Source organism: Papaver somniferum, chromosome 10 (assembly GCF_003573695.1).
Source record: "Papaver somniferum cultivar HN1 chromosome 10, ASM357369v1, whole genome shotgun sequence".
NCBI lineage: Eukaryota > Viridiplantae > Streptophyta > Magnoliopsida > Ranunculales > Papaveraceae > Papaver > Papaver somniferum.
Genome location: NC_039367.1, coordinates 147,867,182 through 147,892,602, shown reverse-complemented (window position 1 = coordinate 147,892,602; position 25,421 = coordinate 147,867,182). Strand labels below are relative to the sequence as shown.

At 36.5% G+C, this 25,421-nt stretch overlaps 1 protein-coding gene across 1 annotated transcript; it reads left to right on the top strand.

Annotated features, from left to right (window-relative positions):
• Positions 1 to 20,906: 20,906 nt before the first annotated feature.
• On the top strand, positions 20,907 to 23,017 carry LOC113317157 (histidine-containing phosphotransfer protein 4-like). The gene is made up of 6 exons (XM_026565283.1): positions 20,907 to 21,045; positions 21,820 to 21,950; positions 22,066 to 22,134; positions 22,232 to 22,303; positions 22,556 to 22,628; positions 22,765 to 23,017. Exons 1-6 carry the CDS (start codon positions 20,986 to 20,988, stop codon positions 22,810 to 22,812), a joined length of 453 nt encoding a protein of 150 aa, XP_026421068.1. The 5' UTR covers positions 20,907 to 20,985; the 3' UTR covers positions 22,813 to 23,017.
• The last annotated feature ends 2,404 nt before the right edge of the window (positions 23,018 to 25,421 follow it).

Genomic DNA, 25,421 nt, shown 5'->3' with positions numbered 1-25,421 from the left:
CCTTCCAATTTCTTGCTGAAGATATTCGTGTGAATAATGAGACGTTGCAGATTCAATTAAATCAATTAAATAACCAACAATCATATTCTCTTGACCAGATTGACAATCTAACTCATGAAAATAATCATCTTAATCAAGAGATTGAAGTATTAAATGCTCAGATTTCCCACATGTCTAAGTTGTTATATAGTGCCGATTTAAGACATCAAACCTTATCAGAAGAGAACCATACTCTTTCTACGGAGAAACACTCTTTTTTAAAGAAAGAAGCCATGTTTTCGCATCAATACTTAATTCTCCAGAAAATAAATGATGATCAAGAACAAGCTCTTCGTTCACTAGAAGTTCAGCATGAAGCATCATTTAAGGAATTAAACACCAGAATGAAAAAATCATCCAAAGTAAAATAAACTTGATTGTGAAGATGAACCAGCTTCAAGAACAATATGATCAACTGAAGCATTCTCATGATGACCTTAGGAAAAAGAATAATTCCCTCTCTGCTGATAAAAAGAATATTTGATCTCGTCTCAATGGTTTAGTTGGTAACGATTTCGATAAAGCTATGGAAAGTATGAAGAATAACACTCTTTCCTTTTCTAAATTCTGCGAAGGTAGTTAGCTTGAGTTGACTGCCTTAAATTTCTAATCCTTTTATTTATTTCTTCGAATTTTCACTTTCAAATTATGATTCCATATTAATCTTTGCAGAGTCCGAAAAGTCGAAACAATCCACTATATCCTAGTTGAGATCTGACTTAGCTAAAGTTCGCAAGGATCGTACGAACCAGGAAATTGCTTATACGAATCTTGAGGTTTTTCTTACTGCTTATCGAGACCGAGCACGAAGAAGATTCGTCTATCTTCAAAATTTCGCAGAAATCAATGCCAGAAATGTTGAGAAAGAAGTTATTCGCAAGGATCATGTTAATGCTCAGACTTTAATTAATAAAATCCTTCTGAGCAATTCTCTTTCTCCAGTAACTGTCCCTCCTCTTAATATAAGCGAAGACGAGAAATATCCAGAGCCAGATAATGACTATGAATTTGTAAGCGATGATGAAAAAGATCAGGAAGATGATATTGGTGCTTATTTTTCAGAGGATCAACTTGAGAAGAATAAATCTGGCAATGTTGATTCTGTTGATAAGACTAATTTCGAAGTTAAGGACCCAAATCCAATCCACAAGATTGATGCTGAAAAGTCTTTGATTGAACATGATGTACCTTCCAACAATGCTTAGTCTTCTCACTCCTTAATTATCTGAATTCCCCTCTTATGTTTTGATAAATTTTGAACTTGTTTCTTAATCAAGAAAGATAATATCTTTTTATTTTAACTCCCCTACTTGCCTCTTATTATATGTCTTGTAAGAAACAAGTATATGAATTTTACGGATCCTGCTATTTTTCGTGAACTCCCGGCAAAACAACATTAGTTTATATATAACTTTTCTCATGAGGTCTTATGTTTCCTTCCTAAGTAAAGGTCTTATCTCACCTTAATTTATCTTTTATTTTTGTGCGACGAGATCGCAGGCGGTCGTTGCACCTAAATGTAAGGACCCTTTGATCCCTCCTTATCATATTCTTAAATTATTTCCTCTTCAGGTTTTTCTCGTGCGTAAATATGACCAGGCTTAATACTCCCTTGAGTAAAAAGCCTCATGACAATTACTTCTTTTGACACAATTCAGCTCCCTAATGGAGGGTGCTGTCCTTATATTCCCCCTGGTAGCCCCTTCAAGGAATCTTACCTCTACCGGGTTAAGGTTGGCTCCTCCCATCCGGTAATACAACAACCAGTTGATTTCGTAGCCTCTTATCCCTAAACCGATAAGGTTTATGGTTACGAGACCGCACCCTAATTGGGGTATCTTCGGACCGAGTGCATCTTAGTCAGGACTTGTCAAGAGTGGCAAGGTACGCTCTAGACGCCCCGGGCACTGTTGACTCAACCGTGTACCTCGGCGCCCTGATCGAGTTTCTGCACTCCTTAGGAGAGACTTTCTTACCTTGGTCTTCCAATATAAGGCAATGAACTTAGATTGAAAATCTAAGACACCTCTCGGGATGGGATTTTTCGTTTTTTCTCACCCCAAATCTCCATGACTCAAGTTCCAGGGTCGATGTAGCTTTCCCTTGAGTCACGCTTATCAGGTTTTCCCCAAATGTGATGTGCGAAAGGTCTTACTTTTTGCCTCTTGCATTTATGAGAACTAGGGTACACGCCACAGTTGGATGCCTCTCTTCCGTGGTTATATATTCTGTTGCCTTATATTAAGGTCTTATTATAAGGACTTATATTTGGATTTTTCTGATGAGAGAAATTCTTGAGAACGAACATAATCTTCAAACTTGTTTATTGAATTGAATATTACATCAATGTTTAAAAATAGGAACTCACATTCTTGATTTCGCATTTTTAACCTGTGCGATTTATATTGCATATGTTTATGGATAATATTTCTTCAAATATAACTTATTCCAAGGACGATCTAATTTTCGTCCTTCATCTCTTCCTTCAGGATCCCCCAACTCATAAGCTCCATTTCCAACTCTTCTTTTTATTATATATATGGTCCGTCCCACTTCTTTTCTAACTTCCTATCTCCTCTTCTCTGATAAACCGGTATTTCTCGCAACACTAATTTTGCTGGTTGAAATTCTCATATCTTAACCCGTTTATTGTATTCTCGAGCTAATCTTCTTTGATAATTTTCCATATATTGCAACGCGACCTCTCGAGTTTCTTCCAGATCATCAAGTTTTGTTAAAATTAAATCCGCACTTATATTCTTCTCCCATGCTTCTTTCTTTGTAGTAGGGATAATGACTTCTGTTGGTAGCACTGCTTCTACCCCATATGTTAAATAGAAAGGGGACATTCCTGTCGCTTCCCTCCTTGTTGTTATGTATGCCCACACTACATTATGTACTTGTTCGCACCAACCTTTATTATGTCCTTTCAACTTCTTCTTTAATGTGTCTGCGATTGTTTTGTTGGTTGCTTCTACTTGTATATTACTCTGCGGGTAGAGGGGGGTAGACTTTCCACTTTGAATTTTGAACGCATTGAGTAGCATCTCTATATTCTAACCCTAAAACTGTTTTCCTTTATCAGATACTAACTGTGCGGGGATGCCAAATCTGTATATAATATTTTGTTATATGCGACCGACTAAACTCTACCATGACCGATATATTTTATCTTCTGCCCTCGGAGTCCAACAAGGTGATCCTCTCGGTCCCTTGATATTTTCCTTGACCCTTCACCCCTGGTGAAAACCATTGCTTCCAGCTGCAAGCTCGATTTACATGCTTGGTACCTTGATGATGGTACAATCATTGGTGATACTCTTGAGGTTTCAAAATCCTTACGCTTGATTGAAACTGAAGGACCGGGAAAAGGTTTACATCTCAACATCAAGAAAACGAAAGTCTTTTGGCCTTCGAATGATCCCAGAAGTACTATTGATGGTGTTTTTGTTATAGCATAGCTCGGTCGACCTCGCATGCGTTGCTATCTCAAGAATTTTTGTCAATGTTAGTGACCAAAACTATGAGTCTTGATTTCTAGCCTACATAGCTAAGTCTCGGACTAGGATAGAAAAGTGTAGTTGAGCTTAAGGACTTCATGGCGATTAATCATACAACGACGAAGATCTACTCAACGAACTGTGGAACTTCATCAACAAAAAGGTATGTGGAGACTTGAACTTATCTATCACTCAAAAGTCTATCTCTTCTATCTCCTACTTCTTATGAGACAAAAGTCGTATGCAATATAGACTGGATCATACACATTTGATATTTCGAGCTGAGTATATCTCTCCTATCTATATCTCGAAATCATGTGTTGGTAAAGCGCTTCGCTTTGATCAAGTTTATCTTCACCTAGTGACGAAAGTCATGAAAAGTTTCAATTACTTTGAGAATTGCTCTGACGCGAAACGGCCTGTGAATAACGGCTATATAACGTCCTCTGAGAATGTCTCAATGATTGGAATTAGAGTTTAGATTACATTACCATGTATTCCTTAATCCGAAGTTTTCGAACTTTGCTGATTGAGAGAAACCGGAGGAATTGTCTTTGCCAAGTCCGCGAACCCAGTCCGCGAACTGACGGAAGTTCTCGACCGAGAATTTCTGTTGGGATTTTCCAACAACTCGTTTGCGTGTAAGTTCGCAAACTCAGGCCGCGAACCTAGTCCGCAAACTGGCGAAAGTTTCCTTGCCGAGATTTTCTGCCGAGTTTGGATAACTCCACCGGTTGTCTTATGTCCGCGAACTTGTTTGTGAGATTAAGTGGTTATGATCTAAAGATGTGCTCTGAACATGAAACTTAAATTACTAAGGAATGCTTTATGCAAACCGTGGTTATAAAGTTCATGAGAAGATTCAATCGAATCGAATCATCTTTGTTTCAATTGTGTCTTGTGTAGTTACATAAGATCTCATAGCAATTGAACAACTCTTTAACTAGTTCATTTGAGTCAATTGAACTAGTTATGGTGAAGAAGAACAAGGTTAATATGAAATGCTCATATGGTTAACCTTTTGGGTTACTATGTTGAACCAACATACACGTACACGTTTGTGCATGTTTACAGAAACCCAGTAAACGTCTATCCAAGTGTGTGTGACAAGCTAAGTTTTCGATCTAACGGTTGAGAAATATTAGCTTGAATCTAAATCAGGTTTTCATCTAACGGTGAATATGGATTTCTTTGTAACTAAGGCAAAACCCTGATTTGAAGGTTATATAAAGGAGACATCTAGCATTGCGCAAAACTAATCCCCACACGTCTGTGTGATACTAGTGCGCTCGCTAGAGTCGATTCTCCTTTAACCTTTGGTTTTCTTCTCTAAAACCAGGTTAACGACTTAAAAACTTCATTGGGATTGTGAAGCCAGACCGATAATAATTTTATCGTAGTTGTGTGATCTGATCTTGCATCTTCTATCGTACGAGTACAATCTTTGATTGACTTGAGATCGTGAGAGTTCTCCGATAGGCAAGATAAAGAAGTTACAAACATCTTCGTCTCACTGTTTGTGATTCCTCGACAAACCGCCTGTCTAGTCAGGAAGGATTGTAGAGAGGTGATTGATTAATCTAGGCTGTTCTTCGGGAATATAAGACCGGATTATCAATTGGTTCCTGTTCACCTTGATTTCATATCTTAATACAGAACAAAACCTAGGGTTTATCTGTGAGAGACAGATTTATCCTTTGGTAGACTTTTCTGTGTGAGACAGATTTGTTTATTATCAAGTATGCGATTTTGGGTTGCAGCAACTCTTGGTTGTGGGTGGGATCAGCTAAGGGAATCAAGTGCGCAGTATCCTCCTGGGATCATAGGTGTAGGAGTACAATTGTACCTTGGATCGGTGGGAGACTTATTGGGGTTCAACTATAGTCCAGTCCGAAGTTATCTTGGAGTAGGTTAGTGTCTGTAGCGGCTTAATACAGTGTGTATTCAATCTGGACTAGGTCCCGGGGTTTTTCTGCATTTGCGGTTTCCTCTTTAACAAAACTTATGGTGTATGTGTTATTTCTTTTCCACAATATATTTTATATAATTGAAATAATACAAGTTGTGCATTCGTGATCATCAATTGGAAATCCAACCTTTGGTTGTTGATTGATATTGATTGATCCTTAGACATTGGTCTTTGATACCGTCCAAGTTATTCCTTGTATTTGATAGAGACTCGCTATTGTTTTAGCTTGAGTAAAAATCAAATCAAGAGAGAGATATTAACTCCTTGAGATACTTTTATCTAGATTGAGTCTGACTGTCTAGTTGATTCTCTAGCAAAGTATTTCGGAGTTAGTCCATACAGATTGTTAAGCGAAATATTGGGTGGTGTTGTTAGACCCCCGCTTTTTCAATTGATATCAGAGCAGGCAAACACGGTAAACCTAATAAGTTTGTGTTTTTTCGTTCCATAAAAATTGCCCTATGGGAAATTTCCTTAGAAAACTTGCTCCTGACATCTGTAACGCACGCCAGAAATCCTTAAAGATTGTTCAGAGATTGTTATGGTTAAAACCTCTGGGTTCTCATGATAATCTTACTTCATCTAAAAGGGGAGATTTAGATGTTAAGAAGCAATTTGAAGAAAAAAATTAAAATAAGGAAAAACTGGAAAAACGTTCAATACGCTCAAGGATATGGAACCTCACTAGATTAATTCTTGATCTCTATGATGAATACTATCGTGATGGATCAATTGATAAAGATCTGTTTAAAGCGTTCGAAGGCGTTTTTAAATTCTTAGAAAAACTTAATTCTGTTAAGTCTAAGAATTTTTCCGGAAAGGGTGTTGGTCGTGTTAAAACTGTTAATACTGAACAACCCAGAAATCGGAAATATCCTTCTTCTAGCCCGAACCAACGAAGGATAGAAAGCTCCAGCTGCCCTGACTATGATCATTATTTTGACTATACTATAGGGATTGTTCACACTTATCAACCAGACGTGTCGCATGAGAACTCCTCTGCGCATTATGCCTCTTGGTAACAATATTGGCTTTTCTCCATTTGTACATATCTTGAAGTGGGGCAAGAAATGACTTGAGTTGTGTACAGTTGTGCTGTTGTTTGGTTAACTTTCTATTGATTCTGTTATCTTCCACACATATGTTGGTTGTTTACCTCTAATGTGGAAAGGGATAAGATGTTTCCCTAAGTCTTGTGGGTCACGGTTCGTGTATAGCCCAAGCCCATGAATAAGGGATATATATATGTTGGTGGTCTGTGAACCCTCTCATCTTCCATCCGTGTACGTGAACTAGGGTTTGTGCTTCTCCACCATTAAAGCTTCTTTGAAAAAATCAAAAGGAAGGGTGTTTGAGGTTCTCTTCTAGTAAGCTATTTCCTCTTGTATATCTCTTTAAGATGATTTCTAGAAGCATGAAAAGGAGTTCTAAAAGCTCAAAATCATCTAGGTTGAATCCTCCTTGTGATCAAAATTCTCTTAGAATTAGGTTTGTCAATGATTCTTGTGCTAGAACTTTTGATAGGATTGCTTCCAAAGGTTTTATTCTAGAAAAGAAATTGGAAACCTTTAGTGGACATGAAGAGGATTTAGCTTGCTTCAAAAATTTCAATCTTGTGAATATCTTTAATGGCCTTGGTGAAGGTTTTTATTCTCTAACAAGGATTTTCTATGCCAACATTCATGATGTTGATTTTAGGAAGATGGAATTCAAATCCATGATAAATAGAGAAAGGTTTCTTGTTAATAGAGAGCTAATTTCAAGGGTCACTGAAATACCGTTGGGCAACGTACGGTTACCTAGACCAAGTGATGAACGTCCATCATATGATGATATCTCTTTTGGACTTTGTGGCAAGAAGGTTGTTTGGAGTCAAGGAAAGTTTCCTACTAATGATCTTAGTATTGCTTTAATGGCGTTTGGGAAACTCGGTATCTCTAACCTTTGTCCCTCCACAATTGAGAATTCTTGGTGGAGTTATGAGTTTGCGGAATTGGTCTTCTTCCTTGCATCCGGCAATACAGATCTTGATATTTGTGGTTTTATCATCTTTCAAATGATGACGATGACTTCTCACATCAAGATGTTAGGCTATCCTTGTTTGATTAGCCAAATTTGTCGTGATCGTGGACTTGATTTTATTGGAAATTCTCTTGGGGTTCCCAAACTTGTTCGTCCATGTACCTTTTGGCGTATAAGGGAAAATGTTCACAGACGACAAAGAGGTACTCCTCTTGATGTTGAAGACCCTACCACCTTGAGGCTTATTCAAAAAGTTTACAAGGGTGTATGCAAGGTAAATGCAAGAGTAAAGTGCTTAAAAGATCAAGTGTTATTAATTGGAACCAAGTGTCCCGAGCTCAAGGAAAAGTTGGATTCAATTCAAGCTACTTGTAAATTTTCCGATGATGAAGGTGATGAGTAATACATATTCTTTTACGCCTAGTATGTCTTCTCTTTGGATTAGTTGGAAGAATAACTAGTGCTTTCAATAGCGATGAATGTGACTACACATAGCTATTTTTTTTCATCTTCTTATGTTATTTTTTAGGTTTATTGGTATTAAATTCTATAAATATTTGGAGGATGATGTTATTGCAGTATTGATCGTTATGATTTTGTGATATTGCAATTTGATTATGGTATATGTATTGTTTGCGTCCGTGAACTTGAAGGTCCCATATGTTGTCAAAAGAAAAGTCGTTCATGAATTGGTATTCGTATTGATGAAAGGACGAATGGACTTTTCACAATTACAAAAGTTATGTCTATGCAGTCATGTATTTGATGGAAAATAGGATAAAATCTTTTGTTTGAAAAGGATAAAGTCTATTATGTCGTTATGATGGAAAATAGAATAGATCCTTGTATGTTATCCACGGTATTGATCTTCATTGATCCATTTTGTTATGTTTTATCGTGAAGGCTCCATTTTTTTATGTTTTACTATGTCGATTAATATTGGCCTTGTTGGTTGTTCCATAAGATGCTATACGTTGAGCATTCTTGAACTAAATTAATCATCTTGATTGGTTATTTAGTTGTTTGCTCCGAAAGTCTTCTTTTGTCGAGCAAATTCTTTGACAATTAAATTGATTACTTTTGTGATTAGTTTGGTTGTTTGTATTCCAATTAGATTAATTATAAGTTCTCTTGTAATTAGTCTAGTTGAGTTTTCATATATTCCACAAGTTCTTGTGTTGAGTATATGAACGGCTATACAAATCATGTTCTATTGGTTAATGTAGTCGTATATTCCGTAAGGTTTTCCTTATGTTGAGTATGTGAACGATTAAGTTAGTCATCTCCGTATGATTACTTTAGTCGTAGCTCCGTAAGTTTACTTATGTTGAGCACTTTCAATTAAATTGATCACTTTTGTGGTTTGATTTAGTTGCGTATTCCAATTAAATTAATCATGGCTTTTCTTGTGATTAATTAGGTTGAGTTTTGAATATAGAAAATCATTTCTATGGTTTTTGGTGTCCAATTAAAAAAATCCTTATTTTCTTTCGAAATTAATGTCGCTCTTGTTGTTCTTTCGGGAATGACATCAAATGGGGGAGAGTTCTTTTGAACTTGTGCTTAATGGTAATATCTTGCGGGGTGTGCGGCTGTGGAATTTTATAGGGGTTATCTTGTAACTTAAAACTCCTTGATGAATGAATTTAGCTTCTGCTTTATGATTGCATCTAAATTAAGTTGGTATGTATTTTTCTTTTAGTCTATGAAATGTATCTTGTGGTAATTTCATTATGATCCCGATCTTGTACCTTTGCCAATTTTATTGACAAAATGGGGAGAAATATTGTAGTTCACACTACAAATACATATGGTTTTCGGATCACTGTGTAAGGGGAGTGGTTTCCATGATCGGGATGGAGTATTGACTAAGTGGGAGTGATACATATCACCGTAGTATTATTGTTAAAGTCGTGATACAATTTTACTTTGATGTTACATAATAATACTATGACATTGAATAATAATGATGGAGAATCTCGATTTCTATCATTGTTATAGCTACGGATCTTCAACAACGGTGATGCTAAACTTACAACCTTTGGGATCATTGGACTATTTGGAAGGACGAAGATTTCAGGGAACGTTGAAGATTAGACTATGGAATAGGAGACACTAAAGTTTATCTTTTTTGTATTCCATATATATTAATAGTTTTGTCACTAAAATTGACAAAGGGGGAGATTGTTAGAGCATAGCTCGGTCGACCTCGCATGTGTTGCTATCTCAAGCATGTTTGTCAATGTTAGTGATCAAAAGTATGAGTCTTGATTTCTTGCTTACATAGCTAAATCTCGGACTAGGATAGAAAAGTGTAGTTGAGCTTAAGGACTTCATGGCGATTAATCATACAACGACGAAGATCTACTCAACGAACTGTGGAACTTCATCAACAAAAAGGTATGTGGAGACTTGAACTTATCTATCACTCAAAAGTCTATCTCTTCTATCTCCTACTTCTTATGAGACAAAAGTCGTATGCTATATAGACTGGATCATACACATTTGATATTTCGAGCCGAGTATATCTCGCCTATCTATATCTTGAAATCATGTGTTGGTAAAGCGCTTCACTTTGATCAAGTTTATCTTCACCTAGTGACGAAAGTCATGAAAAGTTTCAATTACTTTGAGAATTGCTCTGACGCGAAACGGTCTGTGAATAACGACTATATAACGTCCTCTGAGAATGTCTCAATGATTGGAATAAGAGTTATATTACATAACCATGTATTCCTTAATCCGAAGTTTTCGAACTTTGTTATATTGAGAGAAACCGGAGGAATTGGCTTTGCCAAGTCCACGAACTGACGGAAGTTCTCGACCGAGAATTTCTTCTGGGATTTTCCAACAACTCGTTTGCGTGTAAGTCCCCAAACTCAGTCCGCGAACTGGGGAAAGTCTCCTTGCCGAGATTTTATGCTGAGTTTGGAAAACTCCACCGGTTGTCTTAAGTCCGTGAACTTGTTTGTGAGCTTAAGTGGTTATGATCTAAAGATGTGCTCTGAACATGAAACTTAAATTACTAAGGAATGCTTTATGCAAACCATGGCTATAAATTTAATGAGCCGATTCAACCGAATCGAATCATCTTTGTTTCAATTGCGTCTTGTGTAGTTACATAAGATCTCATAGAAATTGAACAACTCTTTAACAAGTTCATTTGTGTCAATTGAACTAGTTATGGTGAAGAAGAACAAGGTTAATATGTAATGCTCATATGGTTAACCTTTTGGGTTACTATGTTGAACCAACATACACGTACACGTTTGTGCATGTTTACAGAAACCCAGTAAACGTCTATCCAAGTGTGTGTGACAAGCTAAGTTTTCGATCTAACGGTTGAGAAATATTAGCTTGAATCTAAATCAGGTTTTCATCTAAAGGTGAATATGGATTGCTTTGTAACTATGGCAAAACCATGATTTGAAGGTTATATAAAGGAGACATCTAGCATTGTGCAAAACTAATCCTCACACGTCTGTGTGATACTAGTGCGCTCGCTAGATTCGATTCTCCTTTAACCTTTGGTTTTCTTCCCTAAAACCAGGTTAACGACTTAAATACTTCATTGAGATTGTGAAGCCAGACCGATACTACTTTTATCGTAGTTGTGTGATCTGATCTTGCATCTTCTATCGTACGAGTACAATCTTTGATTGACTTGATATCGTGAGAGTTCTCCGATAGGCAAGATAAAGAAGTCACAAACATCTTCGTCTCACTGTTTGTGATTCCTCGACAAACCGCCTGTATAGTCAGGAAGGATTGTAGAGAGGTGATTGATTAATCTAGGCTGTTCTTCGGGAATATAAGACCGGATTATCAATTGGTTCCTGTTCACCTTGATTTCATATCTTAAGACGGAACAAAACCTAGGGTTTATCTGTGGGAGACGGATTTATCCTTTGATAGACTTTTCGGTGTGAGACAGATTTGTTTATTATCAAGTCTGCGATTTTGGGTTGCAGCAACTCTTGGTTGTGGGTGAGATCAGCTAAGGGAATCAAGTGCGCAGTATCCTCCTGGGATCATAGGTGTAGGAGTACAATTGTACCTTGGATCGGTGGGAGACTTATTGGGGTTCAACTATAGTCCAGTCCGAAGTTAGCTTGGAGTAGGTTAGTGTCTGTAGCGGCTTAATACAGTGTGTATTCAATCTGGACTAGGTCCCGGGGTTTTTCTGCATTTGCGGTTTCCTCTTTAACAAAACTTATGGTGTATGTGTTATTTCTTTTCCACAATATATTTTATATAATTGAAATAATACAAGTTGTGCATTCGTGATCATCAATTGGAAATCCAACCTTTGGTTGTTGATTGATATTAATTGATCCTTGGACATTGGTCTTTGGTACCGTCCAAGTTATTCCTTGTATTTGATAGAGACTCGCTATTGTTTTAGCTTGAGTAAAAATCAAATCAAGAGAGAGATATTAACTCATTGAGATACTTTTATCTAGATTGAGTCTGACTGTCTAGTTGATTCTCTAGCAAAGTATTTCGGAGTTAGTCCATACAGATTGCTAAGCGAAATATTGGGTGGTGTTGTTAGACCCCCGCTTTTTCAGTTTTCCCTCCTGGTATTTGTAGACCTTATAATGGTGTCAAACTTTTGGGTGGTCCTGTGAGTCTGGATCTGAACTTTATTAGTGATATGATGTTGAGTAGGGTGAACAAGACTGTTCAACTAATGTCTGCCATAAAAAAGCTCAAGGATGTTATTACTTCGGAATTGCACCGGTGTATCTAGGCTATATTTTGCAATGCGCACTACCAACCCTGCAGCCCTTCAACAAGCTACTGAGCTTTTCGATGATCACCTATTCAAGTACTTGAGGCTTCTTGTTACTGGAGACGGTCCTGGTTTTGGTCCTTTACACGCGGAGACTTGCTACCTTGCCCATCAAGGATGGTGGGTTGGGCATTTACACCATGGAAGACACCCGCACCTATTGTTATCTTGCTTCTCAAAGCCAAACTTCTTCAGCAAAGAAGGTGATACTGGGTGACTTGTTCTCAACAAACAGATGCTCTGCTTATCAGTTGGATCTTCAGAACTTCATTCAGGTATGTGGACTTCCGTCTTCTTATTGCGTCGATAATACTCCCCCCCCCCCCCCATGCATTCCCTGGCAGATACTTATTTTGATGCCAATTAAGAAGCAAATCCCAGACCAATTTTCTATGTCTGCAAGAGATTCTATTTTGTGGCAATGTAACCAAGTTGAGCATGCACATGATTATTTGTTAGCCTTACCGATTAGTGGGCTTAACCAATTCAGAGCTGTCCTTTGTTACCGTCTTGGTATCCCTTTGTTTGTTGAGAACGATTTATGCTCAAGTTGTAACAAATCTATGGATATCTTTGGGGATCACGCGTTCCATTGTGCTAAAGATGTTGGTATTAAGTTTCGTCATGACTTTGTACGTGACATTGTTGCTGACATTTGTTACAAGGCTAGTGTACCTGCCCGCAAAGAAGTATCTTTTGGGTTTCTGTCTGATGATGACAAAGGTTTGCGGCCTGCTGATATTCTCGTCCTCAACTGGGAAAATGGTAAGGATGTTTGCATGGATGTCACAGATGTCTCTCCTTTTACGGGTGATGGTATTCGCTCTTTCGTTCCAGGCAAAGCTATCTCTAGTGCTGTTTCGCGTAAACACACTAAATATACTTGGACAAGTGTGTTTCTCATGGACATGGTCTGGGTATTCTAGCTTTCTCTACTTTAGGGGAACTTGGAGAGGATACTTTATGTTTTTTAAAGAGTTTGAAGAATTGTTTAGTTAACAATGACCCAAGTAGTGGTTTTGGTAGTTTCATTTTTCATAGGCTAGGTATTGCTATTCAAAAAGGTGGTGGTGCCCAGCTTGTTGCTAGGTTGCCGCCAAAAGCTTTGTAAACAATAATCTTTTTCGATAAATTATTATTTCGCTTTGTTTTTATTAACGTGAATATGTCTTTATCACTAATATGTTGAACTGCTTTCACTTCTGCCCACTTTGTGAAATAATCTGTTGCGACAATTAGATATCTTCTTTGCCCTATTCCTGGTATAAACGGACCAACAATGTCAATTCCCCATTTTCCGAATGGCCATGCGTTTTCTTACGTGTTTATCATTGCTCCCGGTGCGTGTATTTTCTTCCCATGACATTGACACTCTTCGCATCGTCTTGATACTTGTTTTGCATCTTCATGCATGTAAGGCCAATAATATCCTTGTATCTTCGCTCTGTATGCGAGTGATCTTCCTCCGCTATGGTTTCTAGAATCCCCATAATGTAATGCCTTTAAGATTTCCATTCCTTCTATTCGCGTGAGACATTTAAGCGAAGGTCCGAGAAATGATATTTTATATGGAATACCATCCCTTAATTCATAATTCGTCGCACGACTTTTTAATTTGTGTGCTTCTAATCTTTTTCTTAGTAGCTCTCCCTTGTCTAGATATAAATGAAGATCAGTTCTCCAATCTTTGTCTTCGTTCATTTGGTCTCCTTCCTTGTCTTCTACTATCATCACACCTGCTTCTGCTTCGTCTTCTTTCTTTATATATGGTAAACAAAGCGTTTGTATCTTTATATCTAGCGCAATTGGATCTATTAACATGGAGGGTATGAAAGCCAACGCATCTGCGAGCCTGTTATCTTTTCTGCCTATATGTCTCCAGCTTATAGTTGGAATTCTCTCTGCTAATTCCATGACCAATCTCTTGTATTTATGTAAAGATGGTTAATCTGTACAATATTTACCTTCTATCTGTCGAATTACTAATTGGGAATCACTAGTTACTCGCGCTTCCTTTATCTCCATTTCAATTGCTAACCTCAATGCATGTACAACTGCCTCATACTCGGTTTCATTATTTTTGGATGCGAACTCCAACCTGAATGAGTAAGCCATTCACGCTCCTTTCGGTGAAATAAAGACAATACCAATACCATTTACTTCTCCATTAGAAGATCCATCTACTAGTATTTCCCATCTGTTTGAATTTCGATCTGTTAATAAATCTTTAAGATTCCCATGTTCCTCATCCAAGTCCATCATATCTTCTACATACTCATCTTCCTCCAATGGAAATTCGGCCAGGAATTCTGTGATGATTTGTGACTTTGGTGAAGATAATACTTCAAAACCCATTTCAAAATTTCCCAATTGTGCATTCCATCTTTCAATTCTCCCTGATCTTTTTGAATTTTTCATCGCAGGCTCAATTGGTACCTTTGTTAATACCTTTAATCTTATGAGCCTGAAAATAAATGCGAAGTTTAAAGGACGCATACACGAGTATGAGAATTAGTTTTTCAATCTTTGAATAATTTTTCTCTGCAGAATTGTACGTTTTGCTTATATAATATATTGGTTTTTCTACCCCCTGATCCGAACGTAACAAGACCGCGCTTAATGCATATGGTGTTGATGCCAAATACAACAGTAATTCTTCTCCTGGATTTGCCTTTTGCATAATGGATAAATTCATTAAGTAATTTTTTATGCTTTGTAATGCCTTGTCACATTCCTCTGTCCACTCAAATTTTTCTCCTTTCTTTAATATGTTGAAGAAATGTTTACACAATCGAAGCTATTAATCCATTTAACTTTTGAACATCTTTCATCGTTGCTGGGAGTGGCATATCTCTAATCGCTTGTACCTTGTCTGGATCAAATGCTATTCCTTTCTTAGAGACTATATAACCCAAATTTTTTCCTGATGATACTCCGAAAACACATTTTTCTGGATTCACTTTGATATTGAACTTTCGCATCTGCTCAAAGATTTCTCTCAAATCATCAACATGATCTTCCGCCTCTTTGCTCTTTACTAACATGTCATCGACATAGACCTCTACTGTTGTATGTATCCATATTTCAAACACCTTTTCTACCATTCGCTGATACGTCGCACCCGCATTCTTCAATCCAAACGGAATTTTCGTATAGCAGTAAATCCTCGGGGTGAGAAAAAAGCAGTATGTTCTTGATCTTCTTCAGCCAAAGGAATTTGATTATAGCCTTTATACCCATCTAGCAATGAGATTCTACCATTTCCTGAAGCCGATTCTACCATTTGTGGAATATCTGGTAAAGGATAACTGTCTTTCGGACATGCTTTATTTAAATCATTGAAGTCTATGCAAATTCTTATCCCCTTGTTTTTCTTTGGCACCACTACCATGTTTGTTATCCATTTTGGATATTTTGCTGGTCTTATAATCCCTTCCTCTAACATCTTTTGTAACTCTGTTTCTATTTGAGGATGATATGTTGTTGCGATCTTTCGTATTCTTTGTTTAAATGGATTTGCATTGTTTTTAATATCCAATTTATGGAATGCAATAGATGGATCTATTCCTGGCATTTCTTCCATACTCCATGCGAAGATATCACTATATTCGCGCAAGATGTTTATTGTTTTTTCTTCTTCTTCTTTATCCATCTTAGTTCCTATTTTCAGTATTTTTGGTTCTTCTTTTGTACCAACATTTACTTCTTTCATTGGCTCTTCTGCAGTGAAATTCGCTCTTGGTTATCCCATTGGTGTTGACTCCTTAATCTCTTGAATTGGTTCACCTTCCTTCTCTGGTATCTCGCTTGGTATTCCTTTCCCTTCCTTCGCTCTAATCATGTATATCCGAAATTCTTCTTCTTTCCTTAACTCCTTTGATTTTCTCCAGCGATCCTTTCGCTTCTTTGCATGTCCTTCATAATTTTTTAAATCTACTTGATGGCAGATCTTCACACATGTAACATCTCCTCTAATTTCACCTATTCCACTTGGAATTGGGAATCTAATGCGTTGATGTAGTGTGGACGCTACGGCTTTTATCGCGTGCACCCATGGTCTCCCCATGGTTATTCGATATCAACCACACATAATGTTGTCTTCACTTCTACTTCTCCCAGCAGTATTCACATTGTAATCTCTCCTTTTGGTTTTGTGACTGTTTTATTAAATCCATGTATATTGTAAGCTGGACATGTCATGTCCGCATCTTTGTATCCCATGGCTCTGAACGCACGATAAAATAGGATATCAACAGCACTTCCGGTATCCACCAACGTTCTATTAATCGCCCATTCTTCTGAGTTTTCCGTCCTTTCACCAATTTTGCTTCACTCAGCCGTTATTGTAATCACCAATGGATCTGTTCGCTTTAATCATTCTTCCGGAATTTCATCTGCTGCAAACGTTATCTTTGTTTTTCCCCACTCCTTTAGAGGAGATTCTTTTTCCACCGTCGTCACCTTCTTTCCTTTATGATCTCGTTTATGTATTCTTCCTGTGATTCCTGCTTGAAATTCCGCATCAGAAAGTGGTGTTTTAGTTATAGAATTACATTGTATGCTTCTACCTCTTCCTTGTATCATCATGATTTTTATTTTTCCTATAGATCCTATAGATTCTTCGCCTTTCATCTTTATCTTCTCCAGAATCTCCAGATCCAATTTTTCAAGATTCTACAAACTCGTTGACAGGATTTATTACTCCAAGCTGTTTCTAGCGCCAAAATGTAGTTGCAGTAAATCCTACAACCACATGCATTCAATATTATGTAGTTCTCTAAGTAATCATGGTGAAAATCATTCGTTTATTCATCAAGATCTTGAGATTGAATACAAAATATTACAAAGACCTTACTTGTTCTCCAAATAAACTTTCTCTCTCCTAATTTCTTGTCTAACTCTCACCTTAGAGATCTCACAATACATAGTTTCATTCACTATATATAGGGTAATACATAGTGGATGACAGCTAATAGATCCCTTATTTTCGGAATCACTGTGCGTTACAATCGCTCATGTACATTCGCTCAACTTCGCACAGATCATCACACTTTATTCGTGACTATGCTGACATCATTAAATGCGTCATCCTAATTTTAGTATATGCGATGATCTTTGCTTATATTTGATGACCTTTACTTCGCATACATAATGAATGTGCGATATTTCACTCCTACACGTAGGATAAAGGTATATTATTGATTTTTGTTTCTTAAGATTCACCTGATTCACCTCTGACAGTTATGTTCATGAAAAGCTATGTAGATGTTTGTTTTTGTAGAATCACCACTGACAGTAGATTTTGTCACCTAAAAGATGTCTTGATATTTGTTTTTTAAGAATCAACTCTGACAGTACATTCTATTCGTTAAAAGATGTGTTGATATTTGTTAGTAAAGATTCACCTCTGACTGTATATTTTATCTGTTAAAAGATCTATAGATATTTGTTTGTCGAGAATTACCACTTGATGTATAAGTTGTTCGTGAAAATAGATGTTTTTTAAGAATCACCTCTGACAGTAAATGTTGTTCGTAGACTTCATATGTAAAAACTTAGAAATACATAGTGTAGGCTTTATCATTTGTCCAGGTAATGAATCTTATCATCAATTTATGACAGTGATGGATTGAGAGATAAGAATCAAAGTCTTTCCAACAAAAAACCCATTAGAAACCAACAATACATGTAGTGATTCTTGTACTGTTTCATCTTGCCACAACTTTCTTTCCTTGTTGCGTCTTCTTTCAACAGAAAAGAGAAAAAGGATATGAATACCCATCTCTTTCAATGATAAGTAGGACACCCAAAACACTAAACTTGATGGATTCGTAATGTAGGTTTATATGAATAGAACGAAGCATACATTAGATGTGCCTATACGACTATTCATATGTTTTACGTCCGTAAATCCAACCGCTATGTCTTTGAGCGCATTTAATCCAGGGTTGTAGCAAATTTAGATCAGAGTTGACAAAGACGTATATGGTGTTGGCACAACGAGTAAAGTTAATGTTCTATCGACACTATTTTTGGGTTTCCTCTCATTTTCCTCTTTTGGTTAGTACATATGATTCTCCATCTCTGATTGGTTTACCATTATTATTTATTCTCCACTTAAAATTCACAGCCCCTCTGTTCCCCCTAAAACCAAGGATTCATTCCCAGTTACCATGTTAAAGTTTTAAAGCAGCTTTTAGCAATAAATCTTGTTTCTGTTATTTGTATTCGTTAGGGTTCCGTTATATGGTTCATTTGTAGGCATATGTGGATTAGTTGTCCCTTTGATTTTGGAAATTTGGAATGCAAAAGCTCCAACATGAACGTTGGGGGTATTATGCAGCTCTTTGGATTCTGCACTTGAAAGTTTTTTTTCTTCTGAGAAGGTAAATCATCAACCTTGCAGAATTTGGAATCTGCTGGGACAAATAATGAATAAAAGTGCGAATTCAAGTTTTTTTTTTTTTATACATAACTAAGCTTTGGAAGCCAATTGATAAGTGGGGTGCAATTTCTCGCTCTTGCTCATATCTGGCTTCGCCGTTGACTCGAGCCACGAAAATCCATTCAATTTTCCATCCCATCTACTGTTTATGTGGATTGGAAGTGGCGAAGTCGAACCCCTCCACCAATAAAATGTTTTGATGCCACTGAAGTTGACCTGTAACAAAGGTGCGTATCCAAGGACAATGATGAACAAATGACGTGTGGAGGTCTAAATTCATACCCGTTGAAGTCCTATTCTCTGGTATCACCACCTTACTTTGGAAGCTAAATATATTCTTGCGAGTGAATCTCTTCTTTCTCATATCTTCCAGGTTTTGGGGCTACAAGGCTGGTGCCTGGTTGTTCTTGTACTACTCTCTTCAGCTTAGTACCCAAAAAGCATTTTGTAGTAAACCGTACAGTGAATTAAAATGGAAAATCTTAAAAATCAACAATTTATCTTTAGACCCAGACATTGTTTAGTGCGATCCAAAGAATATCTCATCGGTCAAAAATTGTTTCTCGTGACCCAAAATTAGACTCTCAACCTGGAAATGGCGTGCGACTAGAACTCTTTGTTGTGATTTTGTATTTGTTTTGTGGCTAAATAAATCCTGTGACCTAGTCCATAACTCAAATCTATTATTATGACTAAAATCTCCCTTTGACTTATAACCCGTCTGATTACTCAAAATTTTGAGAACCGAAATCTGCATGGGCAAATTATGCCCCAAAATCTACCAAAACAAAACCAGTCTCCTGAGTCAAAAACGCTAATGATCCGCCATCTGCTACTTGACCCCAAAATCATTGATGAGTCTTTGACTTAATTTTGTAAAAGGTTCTTCTTATAAAAATCGCATCAATATGAGCCTTACCGTACAACGGCGTATATGAGCTACATGTGATTGTGGTAACACCAAAAAAGAAAAAAGAGACGAAGCAACCGAAAATCCGAAATTACAAGACTATCACATTGTATCTCCTACGAAAAAGAATCATGATAGGGCACAACATGCTTTGAGCTGCTTCCTCATTAATTTCTGATCTCTATTCTTACTTTTATTCTCCTCTGTGGGCAGCTTACACCATCAGTATTGTGGCAGGAATATTTGATACTCATTCATAATTACATTTACTTTGGCATTAACAAACAACTGCTGCTAGATTTTAGAAAATCTTGAGCATTCATTTCTACAAACAAATGTCAAAGTTAAGTCTGGAGGTAGAAAAATATTGACACCAGTAAATCTAAGCCATCATCATCAATGCCTATAAAATTAGATAGTTACACCCTCTTGCTCTTGTTCATGCACTGCATGGTGATCATGATGATGCATGATGTCATTAAAAAGAAAGTAGAGAATCATAATGCATTAAACAGACTGACTAGAAAAGGATGAAAAATTGTGATATTTTAGAAACAGGGATAAGAATTCACCTAGTCATATGTAAGAGAAATCTTGTTCTTTTAGATATTATATTTTGTTTCTATTGATTTCTTATTGGTTCTTTATAGCAACCAAATTAAGGATCAACAGTGTTATCCTACACTTGTTCTTTGGATATTTTTGGATCTAATAATCAATGGATCTAGGCTGTAAATGTTGTTGACGAGAAAGAATTATTCTAAGATAGTCTTAGATATAAATTATGAGCATATGCACCGGTGAATTCTGAATTTAAATCTGTATTTTAAAAAGTTGCTACGAAATTTTTTACTAAATTTTCCACGATTTATTGATCGTGAGTAGACAATCAAAAACAAAGAAAAACACACTAAAAACCGCTTCCCTTAATATTATAAATAGTTGATTTTGAGTGATTGGTGAGTTCCACATGAACACATGCTCGCAAGAAAAAGAAAAGATTTGCGTGGAACCGGTTTTGGGTCGTTTAGTTGGAGGGCCAGTTTAGAAATTTTTGCTTTAATTATTGGTTTACTTCCCCTTGGATGAAACGTTGCTTTCTACCTTACATCTGTTGTTGCGCATAACTTAATAAAGCCTGTCCTCTCTCACTCCTCCTTTACTTCCCCTATTTATAGTCTCCTTGCTCAATTCATTTCTCTTCATCACAACTCAACGACCATATCTTTCACTGTCTTGAACAAGTGAAGTTATTGTACCACTTAGTTTCATTTCTTTACTTCTCTCCTTCTCTTCCATTAAAGGATGTCGAACAAACAAATGCAAAAACGTGTTGCTTCCATGAGAGAGGCTCTCTTTAAGCAGGTTTGTTCTTTCTTCTCTTCATGAACCAAACCTACTTGATATCAATATGTTTGTATATTTTCTTACTTCAACTGGAGTAAAGTTTGGATCTTCTTTTTGTGGCTTTTCATTTTGGTGCATTAGATGCATGCATGTACCCAATAGTGTTTCTAACATTAAGCTCTGGATCATTCAATGAGATTTTCTGGTTATGTAAATATCCTTACACAAGCTACATATATTGATCAAGGATTTTTGGACCTCAGTTTGTCGGTATTACCAACTGTCCACAGTACCCAAGTAGTTAGTAACAACTAGTATTCTCATCAAGAAAAACAAGCTTTTTCATGCATATCTTCATTAAGTTTAGTTTGAAGATTTAAATACAACAAATAAATGAAAATCCGATACTCATTATATGACAACATATAATTGCTAGCTCATTTCACCAGAGATCTCACTCTTGTGATCTTGTGTTTGCCGATGATGTAAAAATGGACTGAACATGCACTAAGATTGTATAGACAATTTAAGTTAGTACTAATTCTTGTTAACATTGTTGTTTTCCGCTTCATCTATGTGACTATGTCGGTTCTAATCGGTAAGAAGTAGCCATTACAGATCTTACGCTATTTTAGGATGCCCTTATTGATCTGTGAAATCTACTATGGATTTAGATACACAATTTCCTCTGATAACTAATGCAGCTATCAATATTTTCTCGTACCTAGATACAGGTTGGTTTAATGTTATTTGCAAGTATTAATTCTCGATCATGCATGTGGATTTTTCCAGGGATACTTGGATGAACAATTCAGTATGTTAGAAGAATTAGAGGATACGGAGAATCCTAATTTTTGCGAGGAAGTTGTTACGATGTTTTTCAGGGACTATGTCAGACACATTAGTAATATTGATCGGGCATTGTAAGTGAACGAAAAAAAAAAAACAACTATATTTCAACATTTCTTTTCCCACATTATCTTGTTTGAATGAGATTTTTTTCTTGTTTGTGCTAACACGATAATATTTCTATTGTAGAGCGAAAAACCCAATTAATTTCGAAAAGTTAGAAGATCTTATGCACCATTTCAAGGGTAGTTGCTGCAGGTAATTACCAAACCAAACAATAAGATCTACTACGATGTAACTGTGTACCTCATTTAGTAGGTGAAAATTAAACACAACTACATAATTACTATTGCAGCATTGGAGCTGCAAAGGCGAAGAATGAAATTACACTGTTCAAAAATCACTGCACAAATGAAGATGCTGAAGGGTAAACCTATAAAATCTCTTATTCATTTCCTTTGAATCTAATTAATATTTTGGCTTTATTCTTCTTTATTGTTATGAATCACTTAACGACCGTATGCAATGATTTGGATTATGTTAGATTCTGAAGGTATTGCACATACGCATGCATGAAACATGCATTGTATTTTGGACATATCATGGACCACACATTTTTTTTATTTTCCTTAATTTATGACAACATTATATTAAGTACTCAAATGCATGAATTATGCAGGGTTAGAGGAACTTTCGAGCAATTGAAGAAGGAATTAGCAACACTAAAAACTAAACTTGAAGCATATTTCCAGGTTTGGATTTTGGACTCTCAATACTATTTTTGTCCACTAATCTTTAGAGTGGGTTGAATAATGTAATATCATCAGGCAACAAGTTATATTCCATTCAAGATTAGAACTAAATTTCCGTTCTCTTTTGCTTCATCAGGCCGCGAGACAAGCTGGACCCTCCCAGACTGCGGATCGTCCCAAGTAAGAAATTAAGCATGGTTGATAGATGAATGCATGGCAACGACAACAAGGGTTTGAAACAGGCTGCAGATGTTCGGTGGAAGCGATAGTAGCTAGTTCATATGAACTAAGGGATTTAGTTATATGTAGGATTTTGATTTTCTTTGTAACGTTGAGGCTAGGAGGCTTAAGAATAAACCCATGTTGAAGATGCCTTTTCTTAATGAAAGTCGTGAAAGTCTTGGTTTGAATGTTGTTTTAATGGTTAACTACTTTTTACTTGCTTTTTGGTCTATGATTTCAAATTGAATTCTCATAGGCAATGCCCAAACCACACCAGCACTATAAAACTTCTAATGATCACGAGTCCTTCATACACTCATATCGGCGTTATGATCAACCGTGGTACCATCGATATATATCTATACAGCTCCATGAAAACTCGGCTATAATGCCCTCTAAACCACATTGTCTGGCAACTACATGCTTGCATCTAGAAGGCCATGAGAACCTAACTCCTTACTACAATTTAATATGCATTCAATTTCACCACGAACGGTTGAAGCTGCATCAGAAAAAGGCAGCAAAAACGTGAGGTTAAGAAAAACTCAAATTGACCTAAAACACTAACATGATTTGTTCCAAAAAGAACTTCAAACAATCAGAAACAAAAAAAATGGAATTTCTTTAAATTAGAATATACAATTTTAACTTGTGCCAACTGCAACATTACTCGACCCCAACCTGAAAATAATATTACTTTCAGCCGATGACCTTGCATTCGCATCGTGATCCATACATTGATCCTCAATCGTAATATGAGGATTGTTTGGTAATACATTAGTGTGCCCCTTGCATGTACTTTTGTCTGTGATGATATATTCACTTTCAACTTCACAAAATTTATTCAAGCCAACTGTTTTTTTGTTTTTTAAAATAATTCAAGCTAACCGTTTAGGGTAATACATTAGTGTGCTCTCATTTGGTTGATGACAGGTAGTAGTAAGAGAATGTCATGATATGAACATTCAAACCCCTTCTTATATACGGATGCTTTAATAAATCATTTGCATCACATTCAGGTACTGCCTAAAGATTTTTCTCAGTGAACACATGTTGCGGTTTCAACACGAAGCACTTTCATCCGCATGTACACGAATGATTGTATACAGATAGATCTACATGTCTGCGACTTAATCAAGGTGTATGTAGACACATATGTTTTGACGCTCACATGACTTTACCAAGCTTTCGTTATGAGTAGGTTCTTATGAGTGTGATGGGGTTGAAAATGACCCATATCCACCCACAGTTCACATTTTTATCCTAGATATATGGATTGATCGAACCATTCTGAATATGCACCACAACCTACACCAGTACAACACACAAGTTGGAGGAAGATTTATCTAACATAGCTTAATAGCCTTTTCCATTTTGCTTTCCCTTTTCTTCTTCTTAATTCTTTTAGGCAGGCACCTCAACCTCTCACTTTGTTGACAGTGCAATTTCCCATATTCTCTTGCATTCATTTATGTGGATGCTGGTTGCTGTAATCTAGTTTATCTGCCTTAACTTATTGTATCAGAAGAAAACGGTGTTATCTGAACGACCATTTGTCCAAATCATGAGAACTTTCATTAGGTAATTCGTGGAAGGTGTCAAGAAAAACACAAGTGTTCTTTTTCAAATGAATGTACAACTACAAAAACTTCTTGTTACGTCAAATAATCATATCAACTACTTCAATCATTTAATCAGGCTTCAGATACACATTTACATATTTTGTCATATTCTCACACCCACATCACTGTTTCCCATATCCATCATGGTTTACATGATTGTCGAATAAGAATACCACTGAAGAATGGGTTTTGTTCTTTCGCTTTTATTTGATATTGACCTTTTCTACAAAGTCAATCGCTAGTTAACGTAATCATCTCCTTGGTCTGTAATCATTTTATGTTATCTCGTAAGTTGGGTGTCCTTTGAAGCAATGTCCCAATGTTAGAACTTGTAACACCAGTTAGAAACACATGAAGTGTCTATGAACATTGAAATATAGAGTCAGTCTAATCGTATCCCTAAACTCTGATCAGGCAGATTGCATCTTAGATCTCCAAATTCTGCATGAGAATCATTGAGTTCAGTTTGTAGGTTAAAGATGTACTGATTCACCTCTGACAGTATATTATGTTCGTGAAAAGCTACGTAGATATTTCTTTATTTAGATTCACTACTGACACTAAATTTGTCCGTCAAATGATGTCTTGATATTTGTTTGTTAGAATCACTTCTGATATTTGTTTGTTAGAATCATATGTATCTGTTGCTTAGAATTATATACCTCTGACTGTGTATGATATTTATCTGTTAAAAGATCTATGGATATTTGTTTGTTGAGAATTGCCACTTGCTGTATACGTTGTTTGTGGAAAGAGATGTCGTAGGTATTTTTCTTTTGAGAATCACCTCTGAGAGAGTATGTATTGTTCGTAGACTTCATATGCAAAACTTAGAAATACCAAGTGTAGGCTTTATCGTTGTCCAGATAATGATTCTTATCAACAATATATGATAGTGATAGATAGAAAGATAAGAATCAAAGTCTTTCCAACAAATAAAACCATTAGA

Bases quoted from the DNA above. Each gene is read 5' to 3' on its own strand.
- LOC113317157 (XM_026565283.1), top strand. From the start codon at position 20,986: ATGTCGAACAAACAAATGCAAAAACGTGTTGCTTCCATGAGAGAGGCT. The intron at 21,951-22,065 runs GTAAGTGAACGA...TTTCTATTGTAG, and splicing joins AGTAATATTGATCGGGCATT to AGCGAAAAACCCAATTAATT. The intron at 22,135-22,231 runs GTAATTACCAAA...TTACTATTGCAG, and splicing joins TTCAAGGGTAGTTGCTGCAG to CATTGGAGCTGCAAAGGCGA.